The 25863-nt window shown below is 55.6% G+C and overlaps 1 protein-coding gene across 12 annotated transcripts in view; it reads left to right on the forward strand.

The window, feature by feature from the left end:
• DAB2IP (DAB2 interacting protein) overlaps positions 1–25863 on the forward strand; it is a 172954-nt gene that overhangs the window by 78633 nt on the left and 68458 nt on the right. For 10 of the 12 annotated variants that reach the window (XM_089913694.1, XM_089913695.1, XM_022578833.3 and 7 more), the window contains one exon: positions 9458–9606. The exons of 1 other annotated variant lie outside the window; for it this stretch is intronic. In XM_089913694.1, coding sequence (XP_089769820.1) covers positions 9458–9606 — 149 coding nt within the window. Of the gene's footprint in view, positions 1–9457; positions 9607–9700; positions 20109–20190; positions 20214–25863 lie in introns of those variants that run through there. One more of the 12 variants, XM_022578837.3, reaches the window with a different exon arrangement.

The following is a 25863-nucleotide window of genomic DNA, read 5'->3' on the forward strand; positions in this document are numbered from 1 at the left end:
ACAAGGTAAGTCATGTAAAGCTCTAATACAGTGCCTGAAGCTTAGACAGAGCTTAATAAATACACCTGGCTTGCTCTTATTAACGCGTTGGAATAGTTCTCATTATTGTTAATAGCAGAGCTAGGTTTTGAACCCAGATTTCTTGAGTCTACGCATGGTTTTCTTGCCACTTCTGCCAGGCAGCCTCTGGTGAGAGTGTTCATTCACGCAGAGTGCACAGAGCATAGGACAGGGTTGTTCTAATGGGGGATAAGCAGTGAGTCACCCTGGGAAGACTGGCCTGGTGCTGGGGCCTCAGTGACAGGGCCTGGAGGGAGGCAGAAGGAGACAGTAGAGAGCCTGCTGCAGGGGTGTGGCTCCCTGATGGAGTTGGTTTTCCCCCAGCCATGTGGCCCTCGTGCTGGACTCCCTGCCCCGAGGTCAGGACTGGCTGAGGGCTTAAAGAGCTGATGAAGTGTGTGTGCCCATCCTGACCTCTGGGGTGGGCTTACGAGGAGGCTAAGGCAAGCGTTGGCCAGCCAGAGGATTTATGGGAGTGAGTCACTCCCTGGCTGCTCTGGGTTATCACATCCCTGCTCGAGACCTTAGGAATGAGTGTCTGATTTCTGTTAACTGATGCCACTCAGTCCTGGGCACTGGCAGGTACCAGGAGGGTCTCTCTGTTGTCCTTATTTCCCCCTCCCACCTTCACGCCCCCACCTGCTTCCCAACTGCGTGACCCCTCCTCCCTCCTGTAGACTCTCAGGGTTTCTAATGGGCCCCCTTGACCTGGGTGTCCTCTGCTTTGGGGAGGGGGTTGTATGTCCCGTGTCATGAGCCTGGGCTCGGGTGTGTAACTTGGAGGTCGCTGGGACCTGTGATCACTCCGGGGCCCTCCAGGTCAGCCAGACCCGCTGCTGTCCTACCTCTTCAATCTTTGCCTGTGCTGTGATTCTGCCTGGAATATCCCTGTACGGCTGCCCTGCCCCACATGATCTCAGCAAGCCCACCTGCTGCCTCACCTTCAGTGTTTCTATTATGCCTTCAAAAGCTGCCTCCTCCAGCAAGTCCACCCAGATTGACCCCAAGTGGAATCCCTTAAAAGGCCTCCCAGAGCACATTCTCTGCCTTTCTCCTTTTTCTTTTTTATTTGTTTATTCATTTAGGAAGTATTTACGGAATGCCTGCCAGGTGTCCAGCACTGGAGACCCAGGCCGCAATGGCCCCCACAGTCCTGTAAGGGAGGAAGGCATGAAACAAATGCATGTACAACTACAACTGTGATAGGTCTGCAGGGAGATATGGCCCAATCCGAGGGCATCTGGGAGGCCCCTGAGGAGAAGACTGAAGAGAGACTGAAGGGTGTGCAGGGCCTGCCGGGCAAAGGGGGACTCTGTTCTAGGCAGTGGCAGTAGCCTGGGCCAAGGCCCTGTGGCAGAAGGAGCTGGCAGTTCCAAAAGTGCCGCTGAAGCCACTGGGGCTGGAGACCAGGAGGGAGATCATGAGGGGTCTTAGGCCTCACCAAGGAGCTAGGCCTTCATCCCAGGAGCCCAGGGGTGGAGCTGGTCCACGGCAGGGTCTCATCTGGTTTTCCAAGTGTCCCTCTGGAGGCTCTCGGAGAACGAACAGGGAAGGGTGACTGGGTTGGGGACAGCCAAAGCAGCGAGGCGGCTCCCACAGGTGCCTCGGAACGGCCTGGGCCGCCTCTCCAGCTGGACCATGGGACCCCTGAAGGCAGAGAGCTAGCGCTTCTTGGGGCTCAGCACATGGCGAGGCTCAGGAAACACGCCCTGCGTGAGCCATTGACCAGCCCCCTTCTCCATCACAGGAGCTTTGGGTCCTAGAAGTTGCTTCTGTAAGCTGCTGCCTTCTGTTTCCTCCTGGCTAATGGCTGGGCCGTCCCCTGGTGACCGAGCAAAGTCTGAGCAATAAAAACAATGACGATGACAGTCATGATGACAGTAGCTAATATTTTTACTGTGTGCCGGGAAATAGGCTAAGTTCTTTCCATGCATGACCTCACTGACTCGTTACAACAGTCTATGAGGTAGCTACTATAGTCCCCGTTCTATAGAAGAGGAAACAGGCTCGGACAGTTAGGGCAATGGCCTAAGGCCCACAGTCGTTAAGTGATGGAACTCTCTACTACCATGCCTCGTGGGGGAGGGCGAGGAAAGGTATTTGCATTTTACCCAGGGATTCCTAGACGCCAAGGTAATCCTAGGACCTAAAGAGGTGTGGCAAATGGTGGTGTTTCAGGTGTGGTGATGGGCAGAAGGAGAGATGTTTGGGGCAGGCGTCTCCAGTTCTGGGTAGGGGTGAGGCCCTGCAGAGCAACCTGCCAGGCCTCAAGGCACCCAGAAACCACACATTTAGGGAGCTGTGAAGACAGTTTTCAGGGTGTGAGAGAAGCAAGTATGTCGTCCTCAGAGATTGGCACAAAGTGAGGCCCTGCCTGCAGAGCAGGTGAAATTGTGGTGGCAGCAACATGGAGCCATTTTCTCCCCCGCGGCCCAAGATGTGGGCTTGTGGCTCTTTGAGCTTACCCGGCCACTCTCCCTTCCTGCCGTGGCTGTGAACGTGAGCGCGTGTGGGCCGGTGTGTCTGGCCTGGGTGTCAGCGTAACTCTGTAAGTACCTGATGACGGTTGAATATATGTGTAAATTTGTGAGCCTGTCTCAGTATATTTGTATGTTTATCTGTGGGTTTCATGGTTGTGTATGTGTGTATTTGTGTGTGCGCTGGTCAGTGTGCACCTGTGTGTTTAGGTGTGTGTATCTGGTGGTGCTAGGGAGACCTGTTATGTTTATACATGCATTTCTTTGTGGCCATGTCCCTCCCCCACATGTGCACCATCCATGTCCTTGAACCTGGGTGTGTTTCGCTCCCTGGGTACTTCTCCATGTGAATATGTGTGGGTGTAGCTATCCGGGCAATATTTTAATGCAAGAGTGATCCTTGAGTGTCAGGCTCCAGCCCCCTCTCGGTCCTCACGGCCAGTGAATTGGTTCTCTTTGTGTGATCTGAGGAGTCCGGCTACCTTCTCCGGGTAAGGTGGAGTGTGGAGGTCTTATGTTCAAAGGAGCGCCGTCATGGGCTTAGTGAGGGTTCTGTGCACTTAGGGTGGCCTGTGAGTAGGTGGCCACTGGGAAGGCACCAACTTGATCCTGGCTTAAAATTCCTCCCACCTTTCACCTGTCACAGTGTCTGACATTCCACCATTACTGAGTTATTTCCCAACTGGGACCCGCTTTGGTGGTGCGTAGCTCCCAGGGGAGGAGGCCAGGGAGGCCTGGCAGCTTGCTGAGGGTAGAGCCCCAGGATAGGGGAAGAGGGCAGGAGGAGTTGTGCATCTGAAGGACTCGAGCAAAGCCACAGAAATTGCTGGTACTGTTAGTGCCATACGTGGGAGAGCCCAGCTGTGAAAGGCAGCTGCTCTAGCTTTAGAGAATCATCAAATACCAGCACTGGAAAGGAGCTTGGTGATCACCCAACCCAGGCCCTCAGAGTACAGATGGGAAGACTGAGGCCTGGAAAGAGGAAACATGGGGAGCCTGGGAGGTTCTGGAAGCATTCTGGCATTGCAAAGAGCACCGGGCAAGGAGAAAGGGGACCTAGGTTCTGCCATGGGTCTGCCACTGCCCTGCTCAGTGACTCTGGGGAAGTCCCCCTGCCCTCTGGGCCTCGGGTGCCTTATCTGTATCATGTGGCCATTGGCCTGGCTGCCGGCTCTGGGCACTCCCAGCTCTCACGCTGCTATCTTAGAATAACATAGGACTCCTCACCACCACCAGCCCCTTCCTGGAGCCTCTGCCAGGGTAGAGTGAGGTGTCCCTACCACCCTGCCAAGGTGTCAGGTCTTCCTGCCAGCCTCTGAGCCCGGCAGATCTCCTCTCCTGGGGCTGAGAGAGGCGGTGATATCTGGTTGGGATCTTCCCCTCCCTTTCCTGTTTATTTAGGTGTGCTTTTGGCATTTGCACAGAGCCTCAGAAAGAAATTGAGAGACATGCCTGTTAGAAGAGCTTCCTTCTTTGAAGGATATCTGTTTGGGTGCAGGCCTTAGAAACGGCCACAAAGGAGAAGCTGGTCCGGGGCCGAGGGAGGGCCATGGGGTTCTACCTTCACCCTGAGCACTGTCGCAGGTCAGGCCCACCCACCCGTCTGCAGTGACCCAGAGTTGGTTTGTTAAAAGGGAGAAGGTGATGAAAGCAGAATTGAGGGTGCAGAACCAAACAGTTGATGGAGTTGGGGCTGGTAGAGCACCTACTATGTGCCATGCTTGGTGCTGAGTGCTTTACACTCAGGTGAGAAGGTGATCTCACTCAGGTTAGACCAGTGGTGACACGTGACTCCCAGGTGCCCAAGTGGTGTTGCTGGAATACAAACCCATGGCCCCCCAAATGCTGCCTCCTGGATGGGGAGTGATGCCTATGTGAGGATGGGACTGGGCAAGTCTCCCCTCCCTGAACTGCCAGGTCCTCACCTGTGAGCCCCAGGTGACAGCCCTGCAGTCAGGGAGAAGCCCACCTTCCCTTCTTTCTTCTCTCCCCCAGGCCCAGCATGGTACCTGGGGCATGGGGAGGAGGGGCTGAACAGTCACTTCCGTTCTGGCCTTTGACACGTGTGTGTGTGTGTGTGTGTGTGTGTGGCGCATGTGTGCATGTGTAAGAGGATCCCTGCCCTGCCTCCTCAGGGGCTAGAACTCTCCTGGTTGCAGTCCCAGCTCTACCACCTAACAGCTCTGCTACTCTCAGCACGTAGCTTACATTCTCTGAGCCTCTGTCTCCCCACTTGAAAACCCCAACCGTCCTTCTGAAGCACATGTCCTCACGAGGATTTCTAAGAAGAGGCATCGGGTCCTCCTAGGCATCCCCTCTGCTCGGGCTCCGGATGTGTTCCGTGAGTGCCCCGGGCAGAGCGACCTGGCAGAGCAGGAGCCTGGAAATTGGTAATTTATCAGCATCGTCATCACATGGAATGGATTGAAATGGTGAATGGAGAAATCACGAGTCTGGAATTCTGAAAGGCCTTTGAGAAAGCTTCCCAGCACTTCCTGGAGAAGTAGCACTGAGGCCGGGGTCAGCGTGGGGGCAGAGAATAGGGATGGGGGAGCAGCCGACAACTCGGGTCCTGCAAGCCAGAGACCCCATGGGCCTCTGTCCTCCGCTCGGGACTTTTCTTGCACTTTGGTCATTGACATGGATGGAAGCCCAAGGGGCTTGGACCATTGACATGGATTAGCTGGGAGGGAGGACATCTGCATGGGCAGTGAGCTGTCACGGACGTGGGCAGAGGCTACAAGGGCTGTCCACACCCTGTCACCAAAGGGCTGGGGGTAGTGACACCAGGCAGCAGCCTCGTGCAAAAGTCCCTGGGGCCTTAGTTGACCTAAGCACAGTGGCACAGCTGCCTGAGAAGTGCAGGGGAATGGGGCTGTGTTAGCAGAGACACAGCGCGCCATCTGGGGAGGGGGCAGGCTTGGTCCCCGCGGACTGTGCAGGCGCCTTGCTGAGCTTTAGCCATCAGACCCTGCGCCAGTGAATGAAAGCAGAGGCCTCCACCTGTGCGGCTGCACCCGCCCAAGCACTTTGAACCTCCGGAGTCTCTGTGAGGTTGCTTTAGAAGAGAAGTGCTTGTTTAAAAGAGTTCAAAACTACCAAACCGAGTGATATTCTGTGGCTCCAGGATAATTTTTGCAAGCACATTCATTCATTCGCTAGGCATGACACCAGCCCTGTCCCCACTGCCCCGTTGCTTTCAAGCTCCTCCGAGAGCCCAGACAGACTTCCACCTGTGGTGGTCACATACCTCCTTGGGGCAAAAGTTGGTGGCTGTATCGGAGCCAACCTCGGTAATAATAATAATAAACTACTGTGTTTAGTTGCTTAGTATTTACCGTTTTACTGGGGATAGCTTACCTCATTTAATCCTTCCCACAACCCTATAGAGAAGGTATCATCCTCAACCCATTTTACAGATAGGGACACTGAGGCTCAGAGAGGTCCAGTAATTTTCCCACAGTTTATCTGAACTAAGATTTGAACACAAGCAGTGTGAGAGGACTTCAGCTGGCCTGAGGGGTGTGATCAGCCGGGCTGGAGTTTGTAGTCAGGGCCTCCTGGAGAAGGTGGATAAAGTCAGGCCCTGGGGGTGTGGAAGGGGAGGGGATCCAGGGCTTTGTCTGTCCTACTTAATCCTCACTGCAGCCCCCACCCAGTTCACAGAGAGGTGGGGGACCTTGCCTACCATCTCACCGCCAGGGGTCTATGGAGCTGGATTTGAGCCCCATTTGTTTGTCTGGCTCCCAGCTCTCAGCCACTGGGCTGTCAGTGGGGGTCCACGGCAGTGAGCATCGAGAACCCTGTTCTACTGAAAGAAGGGACGTGATTTGCCCACTGCCCCTCACTAAAGGTCGACTAGGGTCTAGAACAAGATTTTCTGACTTGAAGGCCAGTCATTCCCTCTTCCTGAGTTCAGGGCTGCAGCTGCCTCCAGAAATCATGTCCTGGGACCTGCCCATGAAGGCACAGGAGAAAAGGCTCGTCTCCCTTCATCCAGGGCTGGGCGAGGAGCCACCCTTGTCCCTTTACCCCAAGAAGGAGGTCAGTAAGCAAGCTATGAGGCTAAGCAGGGCAGGGAACTGGAGTCCGGGGTCTTTGATTAACCTTGCCGTGTGACCTTGGGAAAGACCTTCCCCTCTCTGCGCATTATTCACCCTTGTAATACAGTCTTTTGGATCTGAGTCCCCTTCCAGCTGTGGCTTTCTGGGATAATGAGCGTTTGTTAAGCCTGCCATATGTAGAGCCCTGAGCTGGGTCCTCTGGGGGACATAAGGTCCTCCATGGTGGATATGTTTGGTGAGGTGGGGGACAGGTGAGCTCCCTGTCCTTTTGTTATTCTGTACACTGCTCACTTCATAGTGTTCATGTCAGTCTTGGTCACTATGCCTAGCACATGGTAGGCTCTTGACAAATGGTGAATGAATGATATTATAGAGAGTTTGAGTCCCCAAGGTCATGGTCAGTTTGGGGAGGTACATTCAGAGTAGGCTTCAAGGATGCTTACAGGTAATGCTTATCAGAGGAGCATTAAGTGTAGCCTTGATGGTGGGGGTGGGGAAGACGAAGTGATACTGTCCCACTCAACCTCTTAGAAGGAAGAAAACTTTTTTTTTTAAACTCAGGAATAGGATAAAGCTGTCCATATTGCTACATAATGAGCTCCGTAAATTGTGAAACATGCTTTGTGGTTCTTTGTACCACAAGAGTGTAAAAAATTGTGAAATTTTAATCAGTGTAGAAAATAAAAACCAATAAAAAGTACAAGCTCATTGGGGGAACTTGCTTGACAACCACACCTGCGAGAGAAGAACCCATCCAAGTTAGCCAGGCGCATCCCTCCTCCCCCAACACCTGCCAAGAGGCCAAGGTTGGGAGAGCCCAGAGCTTATTCAGGGGTGCAGGTCCCTGCCTTCATGCTGTGTCTCGCAGAGAGCCTGCTGTCCCCCTGGCCCACCACCTTTTGTGGTCCCTCTGCATTAGGCCTCGTCCTGTCTGTGGGTCACCACTCTGGAAGAGGGTCCCTCCTGTAGACCCTAACCCCTAATAGATAATTGTTAAACTTTAACTGATTAGAGTAATACCAAGCTGTAGAGGTGAGAGGCATTTGGATTCCACTGCCTGGGAAGGCCTGAAGAAGGGCCTTGAAGGATGTGCAGAATTCTGACAGGTGGCCACAGGGATAAGCCTTCTATGGATGGGAGAGATTGAGGGGGAGGAAAAAGTAGGGGCAGAAAGATGGGAAAAGGGAAAGCTTGAAGAGGGTGGGCAGGAGAGGGGGGTCCTATGGGAAAAGCTCTGACATTAGGCAGGTCTGAGAGCTGTGTGTCCTTGGGTGAGTCATTTCACCTCTCTGAGCAAGGTTTCTTCATTTGCAGAAAGGGATGTTTTTCTGTCATTTCTGTTTGTGTGGGTGACATGAGATGATGGGTACAACCAACATTTGCTCTCATCAGTCTTGGGTGCCAGGGCCATAGAGATGGGCAGATCCAGTAAGGGCGTGGACTACAGCAAATGTCCAACTCTCCCCCCAGAGCAAAGAGGGCCACCAAGCCTACCCTTTATTGTGTGACGGATGAAATATGGTGTTCAGGTTGTGAACAACATTAACTCTGAAATGAGTTAATATCTCATTCCCTTCTATCCTTATATCACCTGGAATTGAGGCTGGGGTGGGTGAGTCCCCAGAATCCCTCTCAGACAACTCCACCCACAGGGAATCACTCTTCCTGCAGTTTTCCTCTCCCTCCAACTGCCTGAGGGTACCAAGTCCAGAACACCCCAGGCTGTGGCCCCTTGAGCCCCCAAATCTACCCCAGGGTAAACTGGTTCAACCTGCTGTACTGAACGCTGTCTCCTCCCTGTCTCTTCCATTAGACCCGGAGCTCTGGGGGCTGGACTCAGCTTAGGTTCCGGTCTCAGAGTCCAGCGCAGTCTGATAGATGCATGAATGGCCTAATGGGGAGGCCCCGCTGAGGTCTGTCATTCTCCTCCCGGGAGTGGACCCCTACCCGCCATGGGTCATGAATGGGCCAGCAGGCAGCAGTCTCTCTAGGGAAGATCCAGCCTTCCCTCAGACCTGGCTCCAAATCTTGAAGCACGCAGTGGGGGTACTTGGCAAACCCTTCAGCCCCTCGGCCTCTCCTTGAGCTAGATACTAGGTCACCCTGCCCCCAAGGTGGTTGCCCCTGCTGGGGTACAACGGTTCCAGGCAAAGGGCTCCACCCCGAGGGCCTGTGACAGTCACCTGCGAAAGGAAAGACGCACAGGTTAGGGGTCCAGGGTACTACCAGGAGCTGCGCTAGCCGGTCATTCCCCAGAGGACCGGACGCCTGCTCGCAGAGCCTTAGTTTCCCCCATCTGTACTACCCGGGCTGAGAACATCGACCTCGCGGGTGGAGGAAGGCGCTTTGGCAATCCAGGACCGGGAGGGGGGCGTGGACTCCTCCAGGTGGGTGGCGGTGTGTGACCTTGTTACTGTAAGAGTTGAGGAGGCTGCTGCCGCGGAGGCCCCCCGAGGGTCCCCGCCCCTGTGCAGCCCCGCCCCCTCAGCCCCCGGGGGCTCCCCCGCCCCCGCGCCCGGGGGGCTCGGGCGTCCTCGGGAGCGGCCGGCGCGGCTCGGCTCGGCGTCGCCATGGCAACAGCGGCTTAGGGGGCGGGGGCGACGGCTGGCTGGCTGGCTGGCTGGCTGGCTGGCGGCGCGGGGTGGGCTGGGCCGCGCTGCGCGGGCCGGACCGTCGGCGCTCGGTCGGCGGGCGGGCGGGCGGCGCGGGCCGCGAGGTGCAGGGGCCAGCCCGAGCCCGCGCCCGCCCTCGGCCGCACGGCCGCCCGAGCCAGGGCGCGGGTTCCGCGCGGGTCCCGGGCCCGCCGCCGCCGCGCTAACCCCGCCTCCCTTCCCCCTCTTGTCGCCCCGCGCGCAGGGCTTCCTCAGCCGCCGCCTCAAGGGCTCCATCAAGCGCACCAAGAGCCAGCCCAAGCTGGACCGCAACCACAGCTTCCGCCACATCCTGCCGGGGTTCCGGAGCGCCGCCGCCGCCGCCTCCTCCGCCTCCGCCGCGGACAATGAGAGGTGAGCCCGCCGTCGCCGCCGGCTCGGCCTCCGCGCGCCGCCGCCCCGGGATGCGCCCCAGAGGGCGCGGGGACAAAGCGAGAGCCGGGCTGGGGCGCGCCGAAAGCGCGAGGGCACCCCACGCCGCCCTCCGGCAACTTGTGGGGCCATCTCGGACGGGGGCGGGGCGCGACGGGAGGACCCTTCTCACTCCCCCAGGGGTGAGGACCGGGTGCCCGAGCCTCGGCGCGAGGCCGGGAGGGAAGTGCCCTCGCCGAGAAGTCCTGCCTCGCCTCGCCGAGGTGGGCATTGTTTCCCGGGCGGTGCAGTGCCCGGAGCTGGGGACAGAAGTGGCGCCTCCACCCCAGGATCCATCCCCTGCCTCTGGAGCCCTTGAGTGTCCGATACAAAAGGCATTTCGGCTGGGTTTTGCGGAAACCCAGCGGTGACGAAAAGGGTGAACATCTGGAGGGGAGGAACAGGGGGCTGGGCCGCTTAGGGGGCACATCTGCTGTAAGTAGGGCGCGTGCTCCGCTGGGGGCTGGGGTGAGCAGAGCGGGCAGTGCCTGAGGCCAAGGAATAAGGGCCTCATCCTTTCCAGCCCTGGGCAGCTGCTTCCCTCCCTCACCTCTCCACTCCCAGGGGTGTCTCCTATTCCCTGTTTCCTTTTCCTGGGCAAGCCAGGAGCAGGTGTGGAAATTCCAAGGGGAGGTGGCTTGTGGGGCAGAGGAGGAGAGAGAGGAGGTGGTTCAGCCCGCCAGGAGTCACTGGCAAGGAGCAGGCTTCACCTGGCAAGGGCAAGCCCTCCTGTGTGCTTGCGGGGACACCCGGCGGACACAGCCTCTTGGGGCCCAGGTCCCCCCCTCCTTGAGCCGTGCCAGCCCCAGCACCTTTCTGCTTAGGCACAGCATGGTGGTGGATTCTGGTGCCAGTTAGAACGTGTTCCTGCTCAGCTAAGTGGGGGTGAAAGAAAGAACGGGCAGGCAGCAAGGAGCCTTTTCGGCATTCAGCCCCAGCATCTCAGGCCCCTGACATCTGCCTTCCTTCATAGGGCTGTGCCCCTGTGTATGATTGGTGAGTTGGCACTCCCTGTAAGGGAGGCACAGGTAGAATGAAAATCTCTCTCCCCTCCCCCTTGGTTCCAGAAGGCAGAGGAGTACAAGTTATAGCCCAACTCCTGCCCAAGGTTGAGTGACTGTTTAACTGACCCCTAGCATCTTCCCGAAGAGTACTCTTTCCACTCTCCAGGAGAATTACTAGACCTTTAATTTTCATCAGCCCGGAGCTGCTCTCTCTAATGCATCCTCCCCACTGCCTGCAGCTGGTTTGCTGCCCCAGCTGCCAAGCCCAGCCCGAGGCAGGACCCTCAGCCTTTTTCTGATGGCTGTGGTGCCCCAGGGGACCAGGCGTGCCCTGGCAGGAAGATTTAGCCAGGCCAGAGCTCAGCGCTGGGTGCAGCCACTGCGTCTTTGAAAATCTCGGTTCCCATCTTTGTTATTGTCTGGGCGGCAGGCCACCCGGTTTGCTGCCTTCCTCCCTCCGCCCGGCCCCTTCCTCTGGCTTTCTTCCCCAGGAACATGCCCTTCTCTGCGCTTTCCTTGGTGGGGGTCAGGACCCTCTGCACCCGCATTCAGGGCCTCGTGTACGTACCCAGTTTTGTGTGCATGTGTGGGTGTCTGGGGAACAGGAGAGACGGCAGGCGGTCCGGCCTCTGAGTGTGCCTGCCCTCCTGGGAGCAGACAGCAGACAGCGTGCATGCCATGTTTACCTCCCTCCAGCCGGAAGCCTGCACGGAGATGCCGGCGAGCGCTCGGCTGGCAGCCCTGGCCGGAGGTCAGGGCCTGGCTGAGATGACCTGGAGCAGGTCCTGCCCAGCTTGGCCTCAGGTCAGCTTTGCCACATGCCGGAGGGGCACGGAGGGGGGTGGGTAGGGAGTAAGACTACAAGTCTGTTTCTAGAAGCGGTGGTAAATGGTAGAGGTTGGAGCAGAACGTCACTGACAGTGGTGTGGAATTGTCTTATTAATTTTCGATAAACAAAATCTGGCTTGGTGGCTTCTCTGGCCCAGGAAGGGAGCCCAGACTTCCCACGGACAGGCGGAGAGACTGGGTTTGAAGCCCTCCTGTCCAGCCTTGGAGCGGCAACGGGCTTTACTCGGACTGGGGTCTCCTGGTGTGCTGCTTTGCCTACAAGTAGATTTAGCGGCTGCTGGTGGGATGGCTGGGCAGGTGTTTCTCTGGGGCAGTCCCTGGATTCGCCCTGTTTGGAGTTGAGTGAGTCAAGCCAACTCTGGCGACCCCCACCCCCACCCCCCAAGCTCACGGTCAACGCTGGGTGAGTGGAGAGGCGCCTCCCCCCGCTCTGCCGTGGGGTGGTGGTGCTGCTGAAGGCTGGGAAGACAGAACGGCTGCCTTTGGCTTGGCTCATGGAACCCCGCTGGGCTGCCGTGCCTCTCCCTGGGAAGGGGGCAAGTGCAGAGACAGCGGCCTCACTGAGGAGATGGGCACGGGAAGGGGGCTGGGGGCCTCTAGGGTGGCAGATGTGAGCTCCCGTGGCCGCCTCATGGGGAGAAGGAGCACAGGGAACTCAGGGGCGGCCACTTGGGTTCTGACTCTGGATGAATCTGTCTGCTTTATGGCTGCTGAAGTGGCTTTGTTGCATGCTCTCTGTGCTGGGGATGTTATTTTCTTTTTGTGCTGGGATTCTCTCATCTGGGAGATTTTTTTGTGTGTGTGCCGGGATTCTCTCTTCTGGATTCTCTCATCCAGTTAGCTCCGTTCTGGGATCTTTCAGCTCCTTGGGAAAGGAGTCTGCCCCAGGTGTGGAGACGCTGAAGTTAGCTGATGCAGGGAGAGGGCTGATGCCTGGTTGTGAGGCTGGGGTCAAGCCAGCCAGGGCTTGGTGGGCACAACTGGGCTCTGGGGTCCCCGAGGGCCACAGGACAGGTTTGAGCCTTTGCACTTACTTCCCTGAAAACAGCCTGGGGGAGGTTCCCAGTCGGTCTCCAAGATCACTGGACCCCCCAACGCTCATTTCTCCTTTGGAGGTTTTGGAAATAAGCACCAAGGACAGGTAATCATTTCCCGTGGATAACAGAAATGAATGCCGCTCGGAGGCTTTCCAGGTGAAAGGTGTGCTGGCAAAAGCACTTTTGTTTTGCAGGCTGGAAATGTTCCTGCTTCATTTACAAGACGGTATTAATGTTGGTAAAAGCGATCTCGGATGTGGTGCTTTTGCCTTCCCAGAAGATAATTTCCAAGTCACTCATTTATTTATTAATGTTGCTGAGTATCTAGGAGGGTCAGCTGGCAATACTGTGCTTTCCTCATTTTTTTTCCTCGCTGATACTGTATCTGGGTGACTCTGGCCCTTCACACAGGCGGGCAACCCAGGTGCAGTTACCCGAGGCTGATATGTGTGGAGTGAGAGATTGATTTCCCTTACAGGTAGTATGTGTGTTGCCTGGAGTTCCCACACCTGAAAGTTACTAATGGTAGGATTCCAGGCAGTGTAAGACTAGGGAGGGAGATAATTTGGAAGTGGAGGGAGGGGGCTTTCAGGGACCCTCACCCGGCCCTGAGTAGGCAGGAATCAATTCTCCCCCTTTGGGTGAGGCATTCCTTGGTGGGAGGAGAGGAAGCTTGATGAGGAACAGGAAAAAATGGAAGACAGAATCTGTTGTCTGTTGACAGCAGGTGCAGGAAGGGCTGGGCACCCAGGCCTGGGTTTTCTCTGCTCTCTCCCTCCCCTGCTGTAGACAGGGAGAGCCTGGTCCTTCTCTGCCTTCCCTTGGGTGATGCTGAGATGATTGGGCATCTTAGTCTCTGCGAATAATGGGAAGTATGTGATCTTTGGATTTGAAGCCAGGCATTCCTGGGGCAAGTCACTTAACCTTTCTGAGCCTCAGTTTGCACATTGGCAAAATGGGTCTGATGATAATAGTGTCGTTGGAAATGATATTAATATATTCAGCATGTGTTTAATAGAAAATGTCTGTCCTGTTCAGTACTGTTTCCTTAGCAACTCACACTGGGTCTTACACGTTTCTTAAATGTTTCTAAAATTTTATTAAATAAGTTATAACACGCGAGAGCGGTTAGACAGGTGTGTTTTAGGTTTTCAGTAAGTGGTAGTTAATATTGGTGGCGAACAGGCCCCTCATCTTGGTAAGCCCCAGTTTTCTCATCTGCAGTGTGGGAATAATAACATGCAATCATGCGGTGTTATTTTGAGTTCGAGAGATAATACTCGATGTTGCTGTCCCTCGTAAGGTGAAAGGGGCTGCACAGAGGATCATTACTACTTTGAACACAAGAAGTAGCCAAGTGGAATGACCCGGGTCTTGTCTACACCTGGGAAAGCAAACCTCTACTATATGTGTTTTAAAAATTGACTTGTAAAGTTCACTGTTCCATCTGATGTTCAGGCCTTACTTGTTTTTAGTAATTTAGGCATAAATGGTTATGTCTAGTTTTTCTTTTTTAAAAATGGTGCTGGTATTTAATCCTTGAGTATGCATCATTTACCTACATCCGTGATTGATTTCATGAGGTAAAGTCTTGGAATTACTAGGTCGGAGAATATGAACAGTTTCAGGTTTTTGATAAAAATGCCTCCCATCGAGAGCCTGTAGTAATTTACACTCCCCCAGTGATTTTTGAGGGTGCTCACCTGTTTCCTTAGACCTTTAAAAACATTGGGTGTCATCATTAACACAATCTTCGTCATTTGTATAGGCAGAAAAATGGCATTTCTTTGTTGTTTGCATTTCTTGCTTGTTAGTGATTGAACACTGTTTTCCTGAGTTTAAGGGCCAGTAGTGCTGCTGCTTTTGAGTCTTGTCTGTTCGTGTCCTTTGCCTTCTGAACGTTCTGACAAGTCCCTTGCAGGAGTCTTAGCTGCCCTGTTTGGCCTTCCTCAGCTCTGAGAGGCCTCATGTAGGTGGATCTTTGTTAAATGGGTCTCTGTCTTCCAAGCGGTATGGCCGGGAATTCATTAATTCCCTGCAAGGAATGCTTCCCAACTCCCCCCTCCCCTGCTCTTCTCTCCATAAGGGAATCAGATTTAATTCTTAATCCGATAATTATCATAAGGAGGCCTGGCATTTACACAGCGCCTTGAAAGGTCTTTCACCATGCAGAATAGGTAGGTGGTGAAGGGACTGTTAGATTCAGGGAAACTGAGGCACATGGTCAAAGGCGTGGTGGTGGGACCCTTACAGAGGCCAGGCCTCATGACCACGTCCCGACCCAGCTGCAGCATTGTACTTGGATCCCCATGGGCACCTTTGGGGCAGGGCCGGCTGGAGCCCCACTAACGAGCACATGATTCTGAGCCTCATCTCCAGAGGGAGGGGAAAGCCACAGAACATGACCCAGACTTGGAGAAGAACCAATTTATTTTTGCTTTCTCATTTTTATCGCCCTCCTTTTAGATCTGCAGCTCCCTCGTGTATCTTCCAGAGATCTGAGCTGGGCAATATTTTTAGGAACGGTGGAAATTAGCTAGTGAGAATGTGATCAGCCCCAGCCTGGGGTTTTAAAAGCTAGAGAAGCCTTTTTTTGTACAAGTGTCTGTAGGCATGTGTACCTCCATGAGTGCGTGGTTTTGTATGTCTTACGGGTACGAACCTGCCCTCGTGAAGGTGTGTGCGCGTTATATGTTAAGTGTCCTTGTGCATCTGAGATGAATAATCGCACGTAAAGCATTTGGAACAGGGCCTGGCACTTCATGTAGGGTTGGACCACATGAAGTGGCTGTTTTTGTAGGTCGAATATGGACATACGGTTCATTCTAAGCGCTCAATGAGTGCTGGCTACCGTTCTTACTGTGTCTGTTTTCTTACGTGTACGTGTCTACTGGCATGTGCGTGTGTGTTTACATACATCCTGTTTTGCCGTGTGCGTGGCGTGTTCTGTGTTTGCGCTCTCACATGTGCGCATCTGTGTGCGTGTGTGCAGTTGCTGTCTGGGCGTGTGGCCACCGAGCTGGCCAGTTTTGTGAACAAACCGCATGCCTTCTTGGGGACAGCCTCCCAGGGCTCAGAACATCCCCGGGCCATCAGCACAGCCACCCTCTGAATGCCCTCGTGCCTGTGCCTGCAGAGCGCAGGCCTGGGTGCCAGGCCTGAGGGGTGCTGTGGGTGAGGCCTTTCACATTCTCCCAGAGTAACCCTGCTTATTTCCAGGTCCCATGTCTGAGGATATGCAAATTGACTCTTTAATGGAATTCCTTTGAAAAATATTACTTGAACCAGAAAGTTAATTACCAGGTTCTAATTAATGGCTATTTTAGAGGGCCACAGAAGCGAGCTGGAGATCATAGGGAGACCGAAAAGGCAGGAAGGAAAACACCCAGCTCCCACGGCTGGCGTGTGACTCCTTCCCAGGTGGCAGGGCCCACTTAGCTCCTCCCCCACCTGCCCTCCTGGGTGCCTTGGTGCCGGTGAGTGGAAAAGCGCCCCTTGCTAATGCTGGGTCTCCTGGCCGACAGTCCATCCGCCTGCGCCTGCCTGCGAGGAGTGGCTTGGGCCGCATTCCCCGCCTGGGGTGGGGTATGCGAGTGGCCTCGGAGAGCAAGCCCGGATTGGCGTGAGGCTGTACCACGCCTACCCCCACCCTCTGACGCCCCAGAGCAGCCGGGCGACATGCCTGAGGCCTGGGCTATGGACAGGACAGTCACCAGCCACTCTACAGTGAAACCAACCCCTTTGCTTCCCCTCTAGCAGCCCTTGGGCTGCTGCCTATGGGACCCCTCCTCCCAATTCCAGAGTTTGAGGCAGCTTCTCAGAGGACCAGCTCTCCACCAGGGGCGTGCTCTCCCTCATGATCACGGTGCTCAGTGTAGAGTCACCTGTGATCCTGGCCACCCACCTCAGAGGACAGGCTGAAAGCCCAGAGGAGATGACTGTGATGGGAATGATGCGGAAGTTGCCCCTCCCAGCTGGGGGCACCAGGAAGGTGGCCTGTGTTACTGTCCTCTCCTGGGCCAGAGGGAATCTCCGTCCTCTGTGGGCAAGTGTGAGCCTGTGGGTGGGCACACAGCATCTCACACATACTGGGGGGCACAGCCTGGGCTGCCCCCCAGGTCCTGCCTACAGGCCACAGCACATGCCCCCCGCGCGTGCACATGTAAGAACCTTCCTTGGCAACTGGAAGCCAGGTCCCTGTGGAAGCCACCAGTTGTGCACCAGAGGTCCCCTCTGAGCCAGGCGGGTGGTGCGGTGAGGACCCAGGGGAAGGAGAGGGAGACGGGATCCCGCCTGCAGGGTCCCTGGCAGCCTATCTGGGAATACTCTGTGCGTTCCTGGGGAAGGTAAGAAGTCACCCCAAGGTTGGAGGTCAAGCCTGATCCTGGGGGTGTGCCAAGAATAGGGCGTTCCCCAGATACCCCCACTAGCATCCGCTCAGGAAGCCTGCGTGCACCTGACCCCTGGGGTTGTCCCCTCGAAGGCTGTGGCTGATGGCGGCCTGGGGTGGGCTGCTGGGAGGCCCGAACACAGCACTTTGTGCTTTGGGGAGGCACTGGGGGTCTGCCTGGTGATTAACTGCCAGGAGGGGAGGGGCCGGAGGGCAGCCTCCAGGACGTCTTCGCATTCTCCCAAAGGCACCTGAGCAGGGCTTTGTCGCCCCACCTCCTGCCGCTCTTCCTGCTGCCACTTGTACCTGGACTGCCACAGGCCAGGCTGGAGCGCAGGAACCTGCCTCCTGGGCCTGCTGCACTGCTAACTCCGAAGAGCCACAAGTCTGTCTCCCCGTCTCTCCAGGGGCGTTGGCGGGCCAGGAATTGGCCCAGATAGAAGGCTGGGTTTGCACTTTTCCCCACAGCAGGCGCTCTGAGGGGTGAGTTACCGCTTGTCACGGTGATCCGCTGCCTCCCTTTTCTGGTGGGCAGCCCCCATGGGGGAGCTGAGGGGTCCCGGCTGGCTCTGGCCAGGGCCCAGTTAACCCCGGGACCGTCGCCTGCCTCGGCTAGCCCTGACCTTTCCTTCTCCCAGCCCTTGTTTGCAGGGCTTGGTTGTAAAAGAGCACTTCGGGTAGAAATACAGATGCCGCCGTGGTAGCACAGGCTCTAATTTGACGCCACGTTGTCTTGGGGAGTTTTCATACTGAGGGCAGTCAGTTAGTGCGGCATCTCCCTGTGCCCACTGACTAAGGGCAAGTTAATTTCATGCTGTCGTGTTGACATTCGCAGTGGAAGCTTCCTGTTGCAGCTGCAGACTGTTAGCATGTGAAGGATGTGTGCGCCCAGCAATTACTGTTTCCGGGCTGGGCTGGGGAGGAAATTGATTAATAGGTTGTTCACAGCCCCACCCCTCTACTCCTATTACCCTTCTTTCCCCCTTTCCATCTTCCCCAGATTTCATCAAGAAACTCAGTCCCAGAATTGGCTCTGATAAAACCCCACTCTTGTCTTGGAAGCTGAGGGCCTGGCCCCTGAGCAGGACTGACCAGCCCACCCCAGGCAGGACCCCTGATAAAATGTAGATTCTTGGGCCCCACCCTAGACCTTCAGAATTAGACTCTGGTTCCCCAAAGTGTGAGAACCACTGCCCAAAGTCTGTTCCTTTTGCAGAGGGCAGGACCGTGTCCCAGATGTATGCCCGCAGCTTGCCTAGGCACTGCTATGTTCTTATTGATTCCTCATAGTAAGAGGGTTTTTTGTTTCTCATTTCACAGTTGTAGAAACTGAAACTCCAAGAGGGGAACATGACTGGCCCAAAGTCACACTCGGGGGAACCCCATGCCTAGGCGATCCATTCCCTGGTTGAGGCCTAGAATCTTCCCATTAGCGTGCCGTGCCCTTTCTTATTAAGCTTGTGATGTCTTTTGAACTAACCTTCCCCCTCCTACAGGAGTGCCAGGAGCGCCCGCCCGCCCCCCCCTCCCCCGCCTGTGCTTTCCCAGGGCTCCCCGCTGTTAAAAGCACTTTCACAATGGTGCTCTAGATCTCCTAAGGGCGCCTGGAGCAATTAGGGCATTTATGACTATGGTCTGCGCTCTCCAGGCAAGATGGGGGAGGCTCAGAGAGGCGAAGGGGCAGAGTTGGAGTTGGGACTTGTCTCCTAGCTCCAGGTCCAGTGCTTGGCCCACCTGAGCCACTGAGGCCTGTTCCTCTTGCCGACTTCCCAGTTACAGGTGGTTCAGAGAGATGTAGTCACTCCTCTCTGGGGTCACCAGGATCAAGTGAGTGGCAGTAATGTGATTCAAGCCCAGGTCCACTGAGTCAAAGCCCATAGGACAGGACTAGCCAATGTTTCAGGCCTGGACCAGGTGCCCTTGGCCCCCACCTGGGAGTGGAGCTCTTTAAGCACAGCCTGGAGAGTCTCGGCTCAGGGATGAGAGTGGCTGTCTGTGCAGAGGCCCCTGGGACAGGCCAGGTGGCCTAGGCTGTACCCCCAACGGAGGAGGCCAGATGCCCGCTGAGATTGGGAGAGAAAGATGGGGGAGGGCGGGGCAGGGGGAATCTGGGCCTGTGGGCCATGGAGCTGGAATTTGAACCCATGACTGCCTTCCAGCCCCATCCCCTGCTCTGCCTGCTGCCGGGAGGTCAGCAGGTGTGCTGGAGTCAGCCACCCGGAGCTCGACTGATTGCTTCTCTTTGAGCCTCAGTTTCTCCATCTCAACAAAGCAAAACAAAGACTAATATCTCAGTGCCCAGGACTCTGGGATTCCTGGAGGGGAGGTACCTAGCACAGGGTAGCGTCCTGTCTCTCCCGGCCTTTGCTGCACCGCCTTCAGGTCGTGAAGTCCCCTGGAGGTGACGTGGGATGGAGCCATGGTAGCAGGTGGGACAGGATGCCTTTCGTCTCTGCACTGTTCATGGCGAGCTTCTCTGAGTGCTGCGATATCACCACCACCCACCAGCCCCTACCCTGCGTGGCCACCTTTGATGGGCCGGGCTCCTTTCCTGCATTTTCTCACGTCATCCTTACACCAGCACTCTGAACGATATTACTCTCCTCATTTTTACAGAGAGGAAAATTGAGGCCCAGAGAGACTGAGCCACTTGCCCAAGTCACACGGCTCGTAGGTAGGATCCAAACCCAGGTGGACTGGCTTTATTATCTAAGGCCCTGCCATCAACCACTATTCTCATGGTCTCTGTTTTCCAGATGACCTGCTCAGTCAATAGTATCATCACTAACCTACCTGCCATTTATGGAGCATCTGCTGTGTGCCAAGCACTGTGCACTGTCTGTACGTCATCTCTAATCCTCTTGACTACCCTTGTTTTATCCTCCCTCCATTTTACAGGTGCTGAAACTGGCCTCAGAGGGGTAAAATCACTTATCGGGGATTACCCTTGTGATGGATTGAGAATCTAGGTCTCTTTGGACTCAAAGCCAAGGCCCTCTCCAGTATGATAGTTAACATGATGGACAGATCCTGTGGGCCAGGCCTGCTCTCAGCCCTTCACAGAGAGGAACTCACTCCATCCTCACAACAGCCCGCATGCTGCACTCTGTTGTTATCCCTGGTTTTCAACCAGGAAATGTGAATTGCACAGCTGGAATGGCAGAGGTAGGATTCGAACTCAAGGAGCCTGGCTCCCAAGTCTGTGCTGTTAACTACTGCTCATTGCTGCCCTCTCCCTGTTTTACAGATGAGAAACGGAGGCTCCGACAGGTAAAAGCCACTTGTCCCTATCAGACAGTAGGTGGGTGGCATAGACGGGATTTGCACCTAGATGTTTCCAGAGTGTTTTACTGTCTCCCACATGAAAGAACATGATAGCCACCAGAGGGGGCTGGGGGAGCGTCCCGGGGCCACCCCGAGCTCTGAAGGAGGCTACTATGGGTGCCAAAGTCCTGAGGGGGTGTGGGGGTGTGTGGCAGTGGAGGCGGGCCTATTCTCCTGGTCTCAGTGGCTGGGGTCCCCAGGCTGTGAGGGTAGGGCTGGCTCGGGGCCTGCCCCCGCATTGGCAGTTACTCAGGGATTACAGGTGTCCTCCTCCTTGGGCCCCTACCTCTCTTGTCCTCCTGGCAGAGCTAATGAGCCGTGGCTGCATTTGGATCTGTTGACTTATGATCTTGGGTGAGGTGGGGTCGGTGGCAGAGGTCACGGGTGGGCTCACCAGCCTTCCTCCCCAGGTCAGCACGTCGAGGTCACTCGCATCACTGCCCAGGTGGATGAAGGGAAAGCAGTGATGATGGCGGGCAGGGCCTCCCAGCCCAGCCTTTGCTCCGCACGTGTGGGTAGACAGGTGCGTCTGGCGCCTAGACTCCGGCTAGACTGGCTGAGGGGGTTGCTGATCGTGCAGCCAGGCTCCCAGCCGACCCAGCCCTCTGTGGACCTGAGATGGTGCTGGGCACCTGCACAATTGCCAGGCCTCGGGGAGGGGGCGGAGGCGGGGCTGGGTGGCGGCAGGGCCACGGGCGGGCCTTCTGACCGCCCTGCCAGCCTGCCCGAGGTGGTCGTGTCTAGCTGCCCTGCGCACGTGAAGTTCACATTTTTGATGATGGCTGTTTATGAGAGTAGTGAAAACCTACACCACGGGGTTTCAGAGTCAAGGGATGATGGACCTGGCAGGGGATTTTGTGAGCGATCTGTCCAGAGTTTATCAGACTCGGTTCCTGGTTCCTGGAGGTGAGACTAGATGCTCTCCTCCGTAGGCGGCGTGGGCATCCTCACTCTAGGCCCTGAGAGGTCCTGCAGTAAAGAAACCGGTTTCACCTTGTTTAATCCGGGGTTTCCTGTCCCCCACCCCGAGAGCAGTAGTATTCTGCAGAGCATTCTTGGGTAAACGCTAATCTGAGTTGTTACCTCTCCTTAGAAGCGTACTTTTAAAGAGGGAACTTTGGAAGTATTCCATGCCTTTAGGGCCTACAGGAGCAAGCCTTGAATGATGGCATTGCTGGCCTAGCAGTAGCTTTGGGGGTATTTTCTTTTTTTGGAAAAGGCATCCCCAGGTTTTCAGAATCTTTCCTCAAAGCAGCTCCTAGCTCTTCTGTGTGTGGGATGGGGCCTGGCTCTGGCCAGAGCCCTCTGTGGGCCCAGAACGTGGGGGGTTTCTTCCGCCTTTCACGGGCTGGGTGGCTCCCTTCTTGTACTCAGCCGCTTGGGCTCTGGGCACCCCCTCCCCCCAGACTCCTGCAGAAGACAGCAGTTGGGCAGAGGCTGCCCACTGATTTGCATAATTGCACTGTTCCCTGAATAATTAATAAAGCTCTGTCCTTGCTGGGAGCAAAGTCTGCACCATTATGGATGGGTTTGCCGGAGCTCTTCCAGGGAGCCCATGGTTCCGGGATTCGTCGGCCTTGCCTGGCATGGAGCCCCCCAGAGAGAGGACAGGCACTGGGGTGGAGGGGGTATGTCCATGCAGCGCCACAGCAGCACTGTGGGCGGGGCCGGGCGTGCCTGCTGCCTTCTTCCAGGATCCACAGATGGGGTCTGGACACACAGGGGATTTGGGATTCTGCAGTCTCCCGCTTCCTGTGGCCCCACAAACTCTTCCACTCTGAAATATGGTCAACGCTTGTGGAGTCTTAGCCCCGCTTTCAGGTAGCCTGGACGAGGCCCTGCTGACCCAGAGGGTAAGGGCAGTCATGGTGAATTTTCAGGCAAGAGCAGGGAAGGGGGAGGCATTTATGCTTGAGGCCTTTCTTCTTCTTCAATTCCTCCAAGTTTCTTGGCTTGTTAAGGTCAGGGATAGCCTGAGAGTGACTCCTGTTTGAGGTTTCTAAGTCCCTTTTTACGTTGTTTCGTTGAAGTGAATTTTCTCTCTGGGAAAATGGATTTGTCTCCCTGTCATGCTAGAAAGGGAGGTTGAGGACTGGGTCTGCTCCTGACTTGTACTTGACATTGGGAAAGGTCCTATAGCCTTTCCAATGAGGGTTGTACTCGAAAGGCCTTGCTTTCTTCCCTGTGTCCCCTGGTCATTGTCCAAAGCGCCCGTAGGAGAATTTCTCAGGCCCGGTTCCACGGAACACCACATCCTTGCAGATGTTAACGGGCATTTGTGATGAGGGGATTCCATAGTCCAACAAACAGGTCAGGGAAGCAAAGCAAGTAAATTTCTTCAGTGCTTGACTCCTGGGAGCCTTTGCTATGCTAGTGTGCATCTGGGTATACAGGAGGTATATAGGATGCTCTGCTTCCCATAACCATGGACAATCCAGGGTCTGCTTGCACATCGCCAGTAATGGGGAGATGCCATCCCATTGCTGGGCAGTGCCAGCTCTTAGAAACCTTCCCTTTTGTTGAGCTTCGCTAGCCAACATTTATGTAGCGCTTTATTTATTTATTTTTTAATAAATTTGTTTATTTATTTTTGGCTGCGTTGGGTCTTCGTTGCTGCGAGCGGGGGCTACTCTTCATTGCAGTGCGCGGGCTTCCCATTGCGGTGGCCTCTCTTGTTGCGGAGCACGGGCTCTAGGCGCGCGGGCTTCAGTAGTTGCAGCAAGTGGGCTCAGTAGTTGTGGCTCACGGGCTCTGGAGCACAGGCTCAGTAGTTGTGGTGCACAGGCTTAGTTGCTCTGTGGCATGTGGGATCTTCCCGGACCAGGGATTCAACCTGTTTCCCCTGCATTGGCGGGCGGATTCTTAACCGCTGTGCCACCAGGTAAGTCCCTATGTAGCACTTTATCATTTACTGCTTGTCCCTCGTAACAGCTAAGGAGGTGTCAGAGCAGGCATTATTCCTTTTACAGATAAGGCAACTGAGGCTCAGAGAAGGTCATTATTCCACCCAAAGCCACATAGATGGTGGCAGAGCTGGTATTTAAACCCATGTCTGATAGCTGGACCTTCAGCTCTTTCCCTTGGCCATCAAGAAGCCGGTTTGCTCCCTGGGTTAGGCTAGTGTTGGTCCCCAGGAACTTGGGCAGCTGTTGCCCCTACAGTCCCCATCCCAGCTTGCCTCTAGTGAGTTTCTGGGAGCGGGAGGTAGGAGGAAAGCTAAGCTCTTGTTTGATAGGATCCTCTCAGCAGTGGGGCCTGGTTTGGGAGCCATTAGCAGATATCATAGATGCTCCGCTCATCAAACCATCCCTGACTCTCTTTTCTTCTGCCCTCACTTTTTATAGGCAGGGGATGTTTGAAGTGCCCCACCAGCTGGGCAGGCACTTGCCTGGGCTGGTGGTGGTGGCCAGGGGGTGGAGGAGGAGGAGGGCAGGGGGTCCTGCCATTATGTCTTTCTCCGGGCCTTTCCAAGAGCCGATGGCCAGGGGCAGCCTGGGGTGGACCTGTTTACAGCAGGCAGGCTTGGAGGCTGCACTGAGGCTGAGGTGTGCAACCTCAAGACCTAGGCCAACTGTTTCATGTCTCAGGAGTCTCCTTGGGTCACACTATGGCAGGGACTGTGTTGCCCCCAATGTCACATCCCCCATGTCCCATGGAGAGCAAGCCACACAAGGGCACCCTGATGAACAGAGTTCTGCCCTGCCGACACACAGACCTAGGTCTGGATCCGGCTCCCTAACTTCCTGTGTGATCTAGGACAAGTCACCTAATCTCTGAACCTCTGTTTCGTCATCTTTAAAATGGGTGTGATAATGGTGCCTGCCTCCTAGGGTTCTGAGGTCTCCATGGGGTCATGTATGTCACATGATAATTTCATAGTGTCATCTCATGTACACGCACTCTCACACACATGCGCACACCATGCTTTTGAGCTTCTGTTGGAGACCCCAGAATCCTGCCAGCAGATTCGGCTCAGTCCCCCTCAGGTTTACCCCATCGGGTAGCGGGAGACAGCCTGAGACAGGCATAGAGAGACATTTGTGCGGACACTTCTCCCACTTAGAAAATCAATATTCTGTGGTCTGCCTAATTGCTCTGTTGCTGCTAAATGAGTCATTATGGAGGGAAAATAGCAAATGCATTGTGAAATTAATGGGAGAAAATAGTTGGCAAATGACTTGGTTTGCTTTTGAAACTCCAAGAGGGCGTTACTACGAGAAATCTGAGAGCCACGTAGGGCCCAGTCCCAGGAAGCAGCTGGTGGTGGTGTGAGGCTCCAGAGGTGCCGGATGGTCTGAGAGGGCCCGTCCAGGGCAGGGCGCTGATGGGAGTATCGGAGGGGCTGGAAGTGGGCGTTTCTGAGTGGTCAAGGCTGGAGCCAGGGACGAGACAGGGAGCTCTGATGGCCTGGTGCTGGGGAGAGTGGATACCGTTCAGTTAGGGCCCGCCGTGTGCCAGGCTCGGGGGAGCAGGCAGAATCAGCCCCGGCCCCTCCTGCCGTGAAACTGTCCCACAGGTCAATGTGTGATTACAGTGGAAGCGTGTGTCCTGAAGACACCGAGAGCCCGGAACTGGAGGGTTTGATCCATCAGGGTGGTGGGGATGGCATCCCCGAGGAGGAGAGGGGTGGGCTGAGCTCGCAGGGAAGAGCTTTCTGGGCAGACTGAAGAGCTTGTGCAGATCCAGTGGGTCTGGGAGCGAGGGGGCTAAAAAAGGGCCTCACAGCAGTCCTGGGAAACAGACACTTTCTCATTTGCAAGTGAGGAATCTGAAGCTGGAGATGGTTAAGAGACCAACACAAGGTCATAGAGCCGTTAAATGGCTGAGTCTGGACTTAGACCTGGGCCTCTGTGACTCCCCAGGCTTTTAGGAAGTGGCAGCAGCAGGTAGGGAGAGACCAAACATGCCTTGTGGGCTCTGGGAAGGGGACTTTGGGAGGCATCAACGGTCACCTTACCTTCTCTTGGTTCCTGGATACAGCTGAGCATCATGGTGCCAGGCAGAAAGATTCCAGAGCCCTACCTAGGAGAGTCAGATTCACAGACCTAGGACTAGCCCCAGAATCTGTAGTCATGGTGGTGTTTCAGGGTCACCGTGGCAGCTCTGACCCTGGGTACCAAGGAGCCTTGACCTGGCTCCACCTGCTTCACGTCTGCCTGGGCCCAGGTTGGCCTGAGTCTGCCACCGTGGAGGGACAAGGTGATTCTGAGACCCACTCAAGTATTGAGACCTCCAGCTAGCAGCTCTGGATTCTTCCCTCTCTGGAAGGGTCCCACGCCTCTGGGGGATGTTGGTGGCGAGGGTGCTGGGTTATCACGCTGTAGGATAACCTTGGGGCTGGATGTACCACTGCCTGTCCCAGCTTGGGGAGCCGGTGGGCGGCTGAGACTCAGACGAAGCTCAGTCTGGGGTGCGTTCCTGCTGCTGTTGGCTGAGAGCCAGTTCAGCCCAAACTCAGCTCGGATTGGCTCTTCCCTGCCCTCTCCAAATTTAAACTGCAGCCCCCCCCCGGCGAGAGGCTGAGTGTTTATTTGGTCTGGTTGAAGAGCCCCAGCCAGGGCTCTCTGTCCTGCTCGGATCCCACTTCCAAAAGAAG

This window comes from Delphinapterus leucas, chromosome 6 (assembly GCF_059928025.1).
Source record: "Delphinapterus leucas isolate spDelLeu-1000000601 "Yukka" chromosome 6, BTC_Dleu_Yukka2, whole genome shotgun sequence".
NCBI classification, from domain to species: Eukaryota; Metazoa; Chordata; class Mammalia; order Artiodactyla; family Monodontidae; genus Delphinapterus; species Delphinapterus leucas.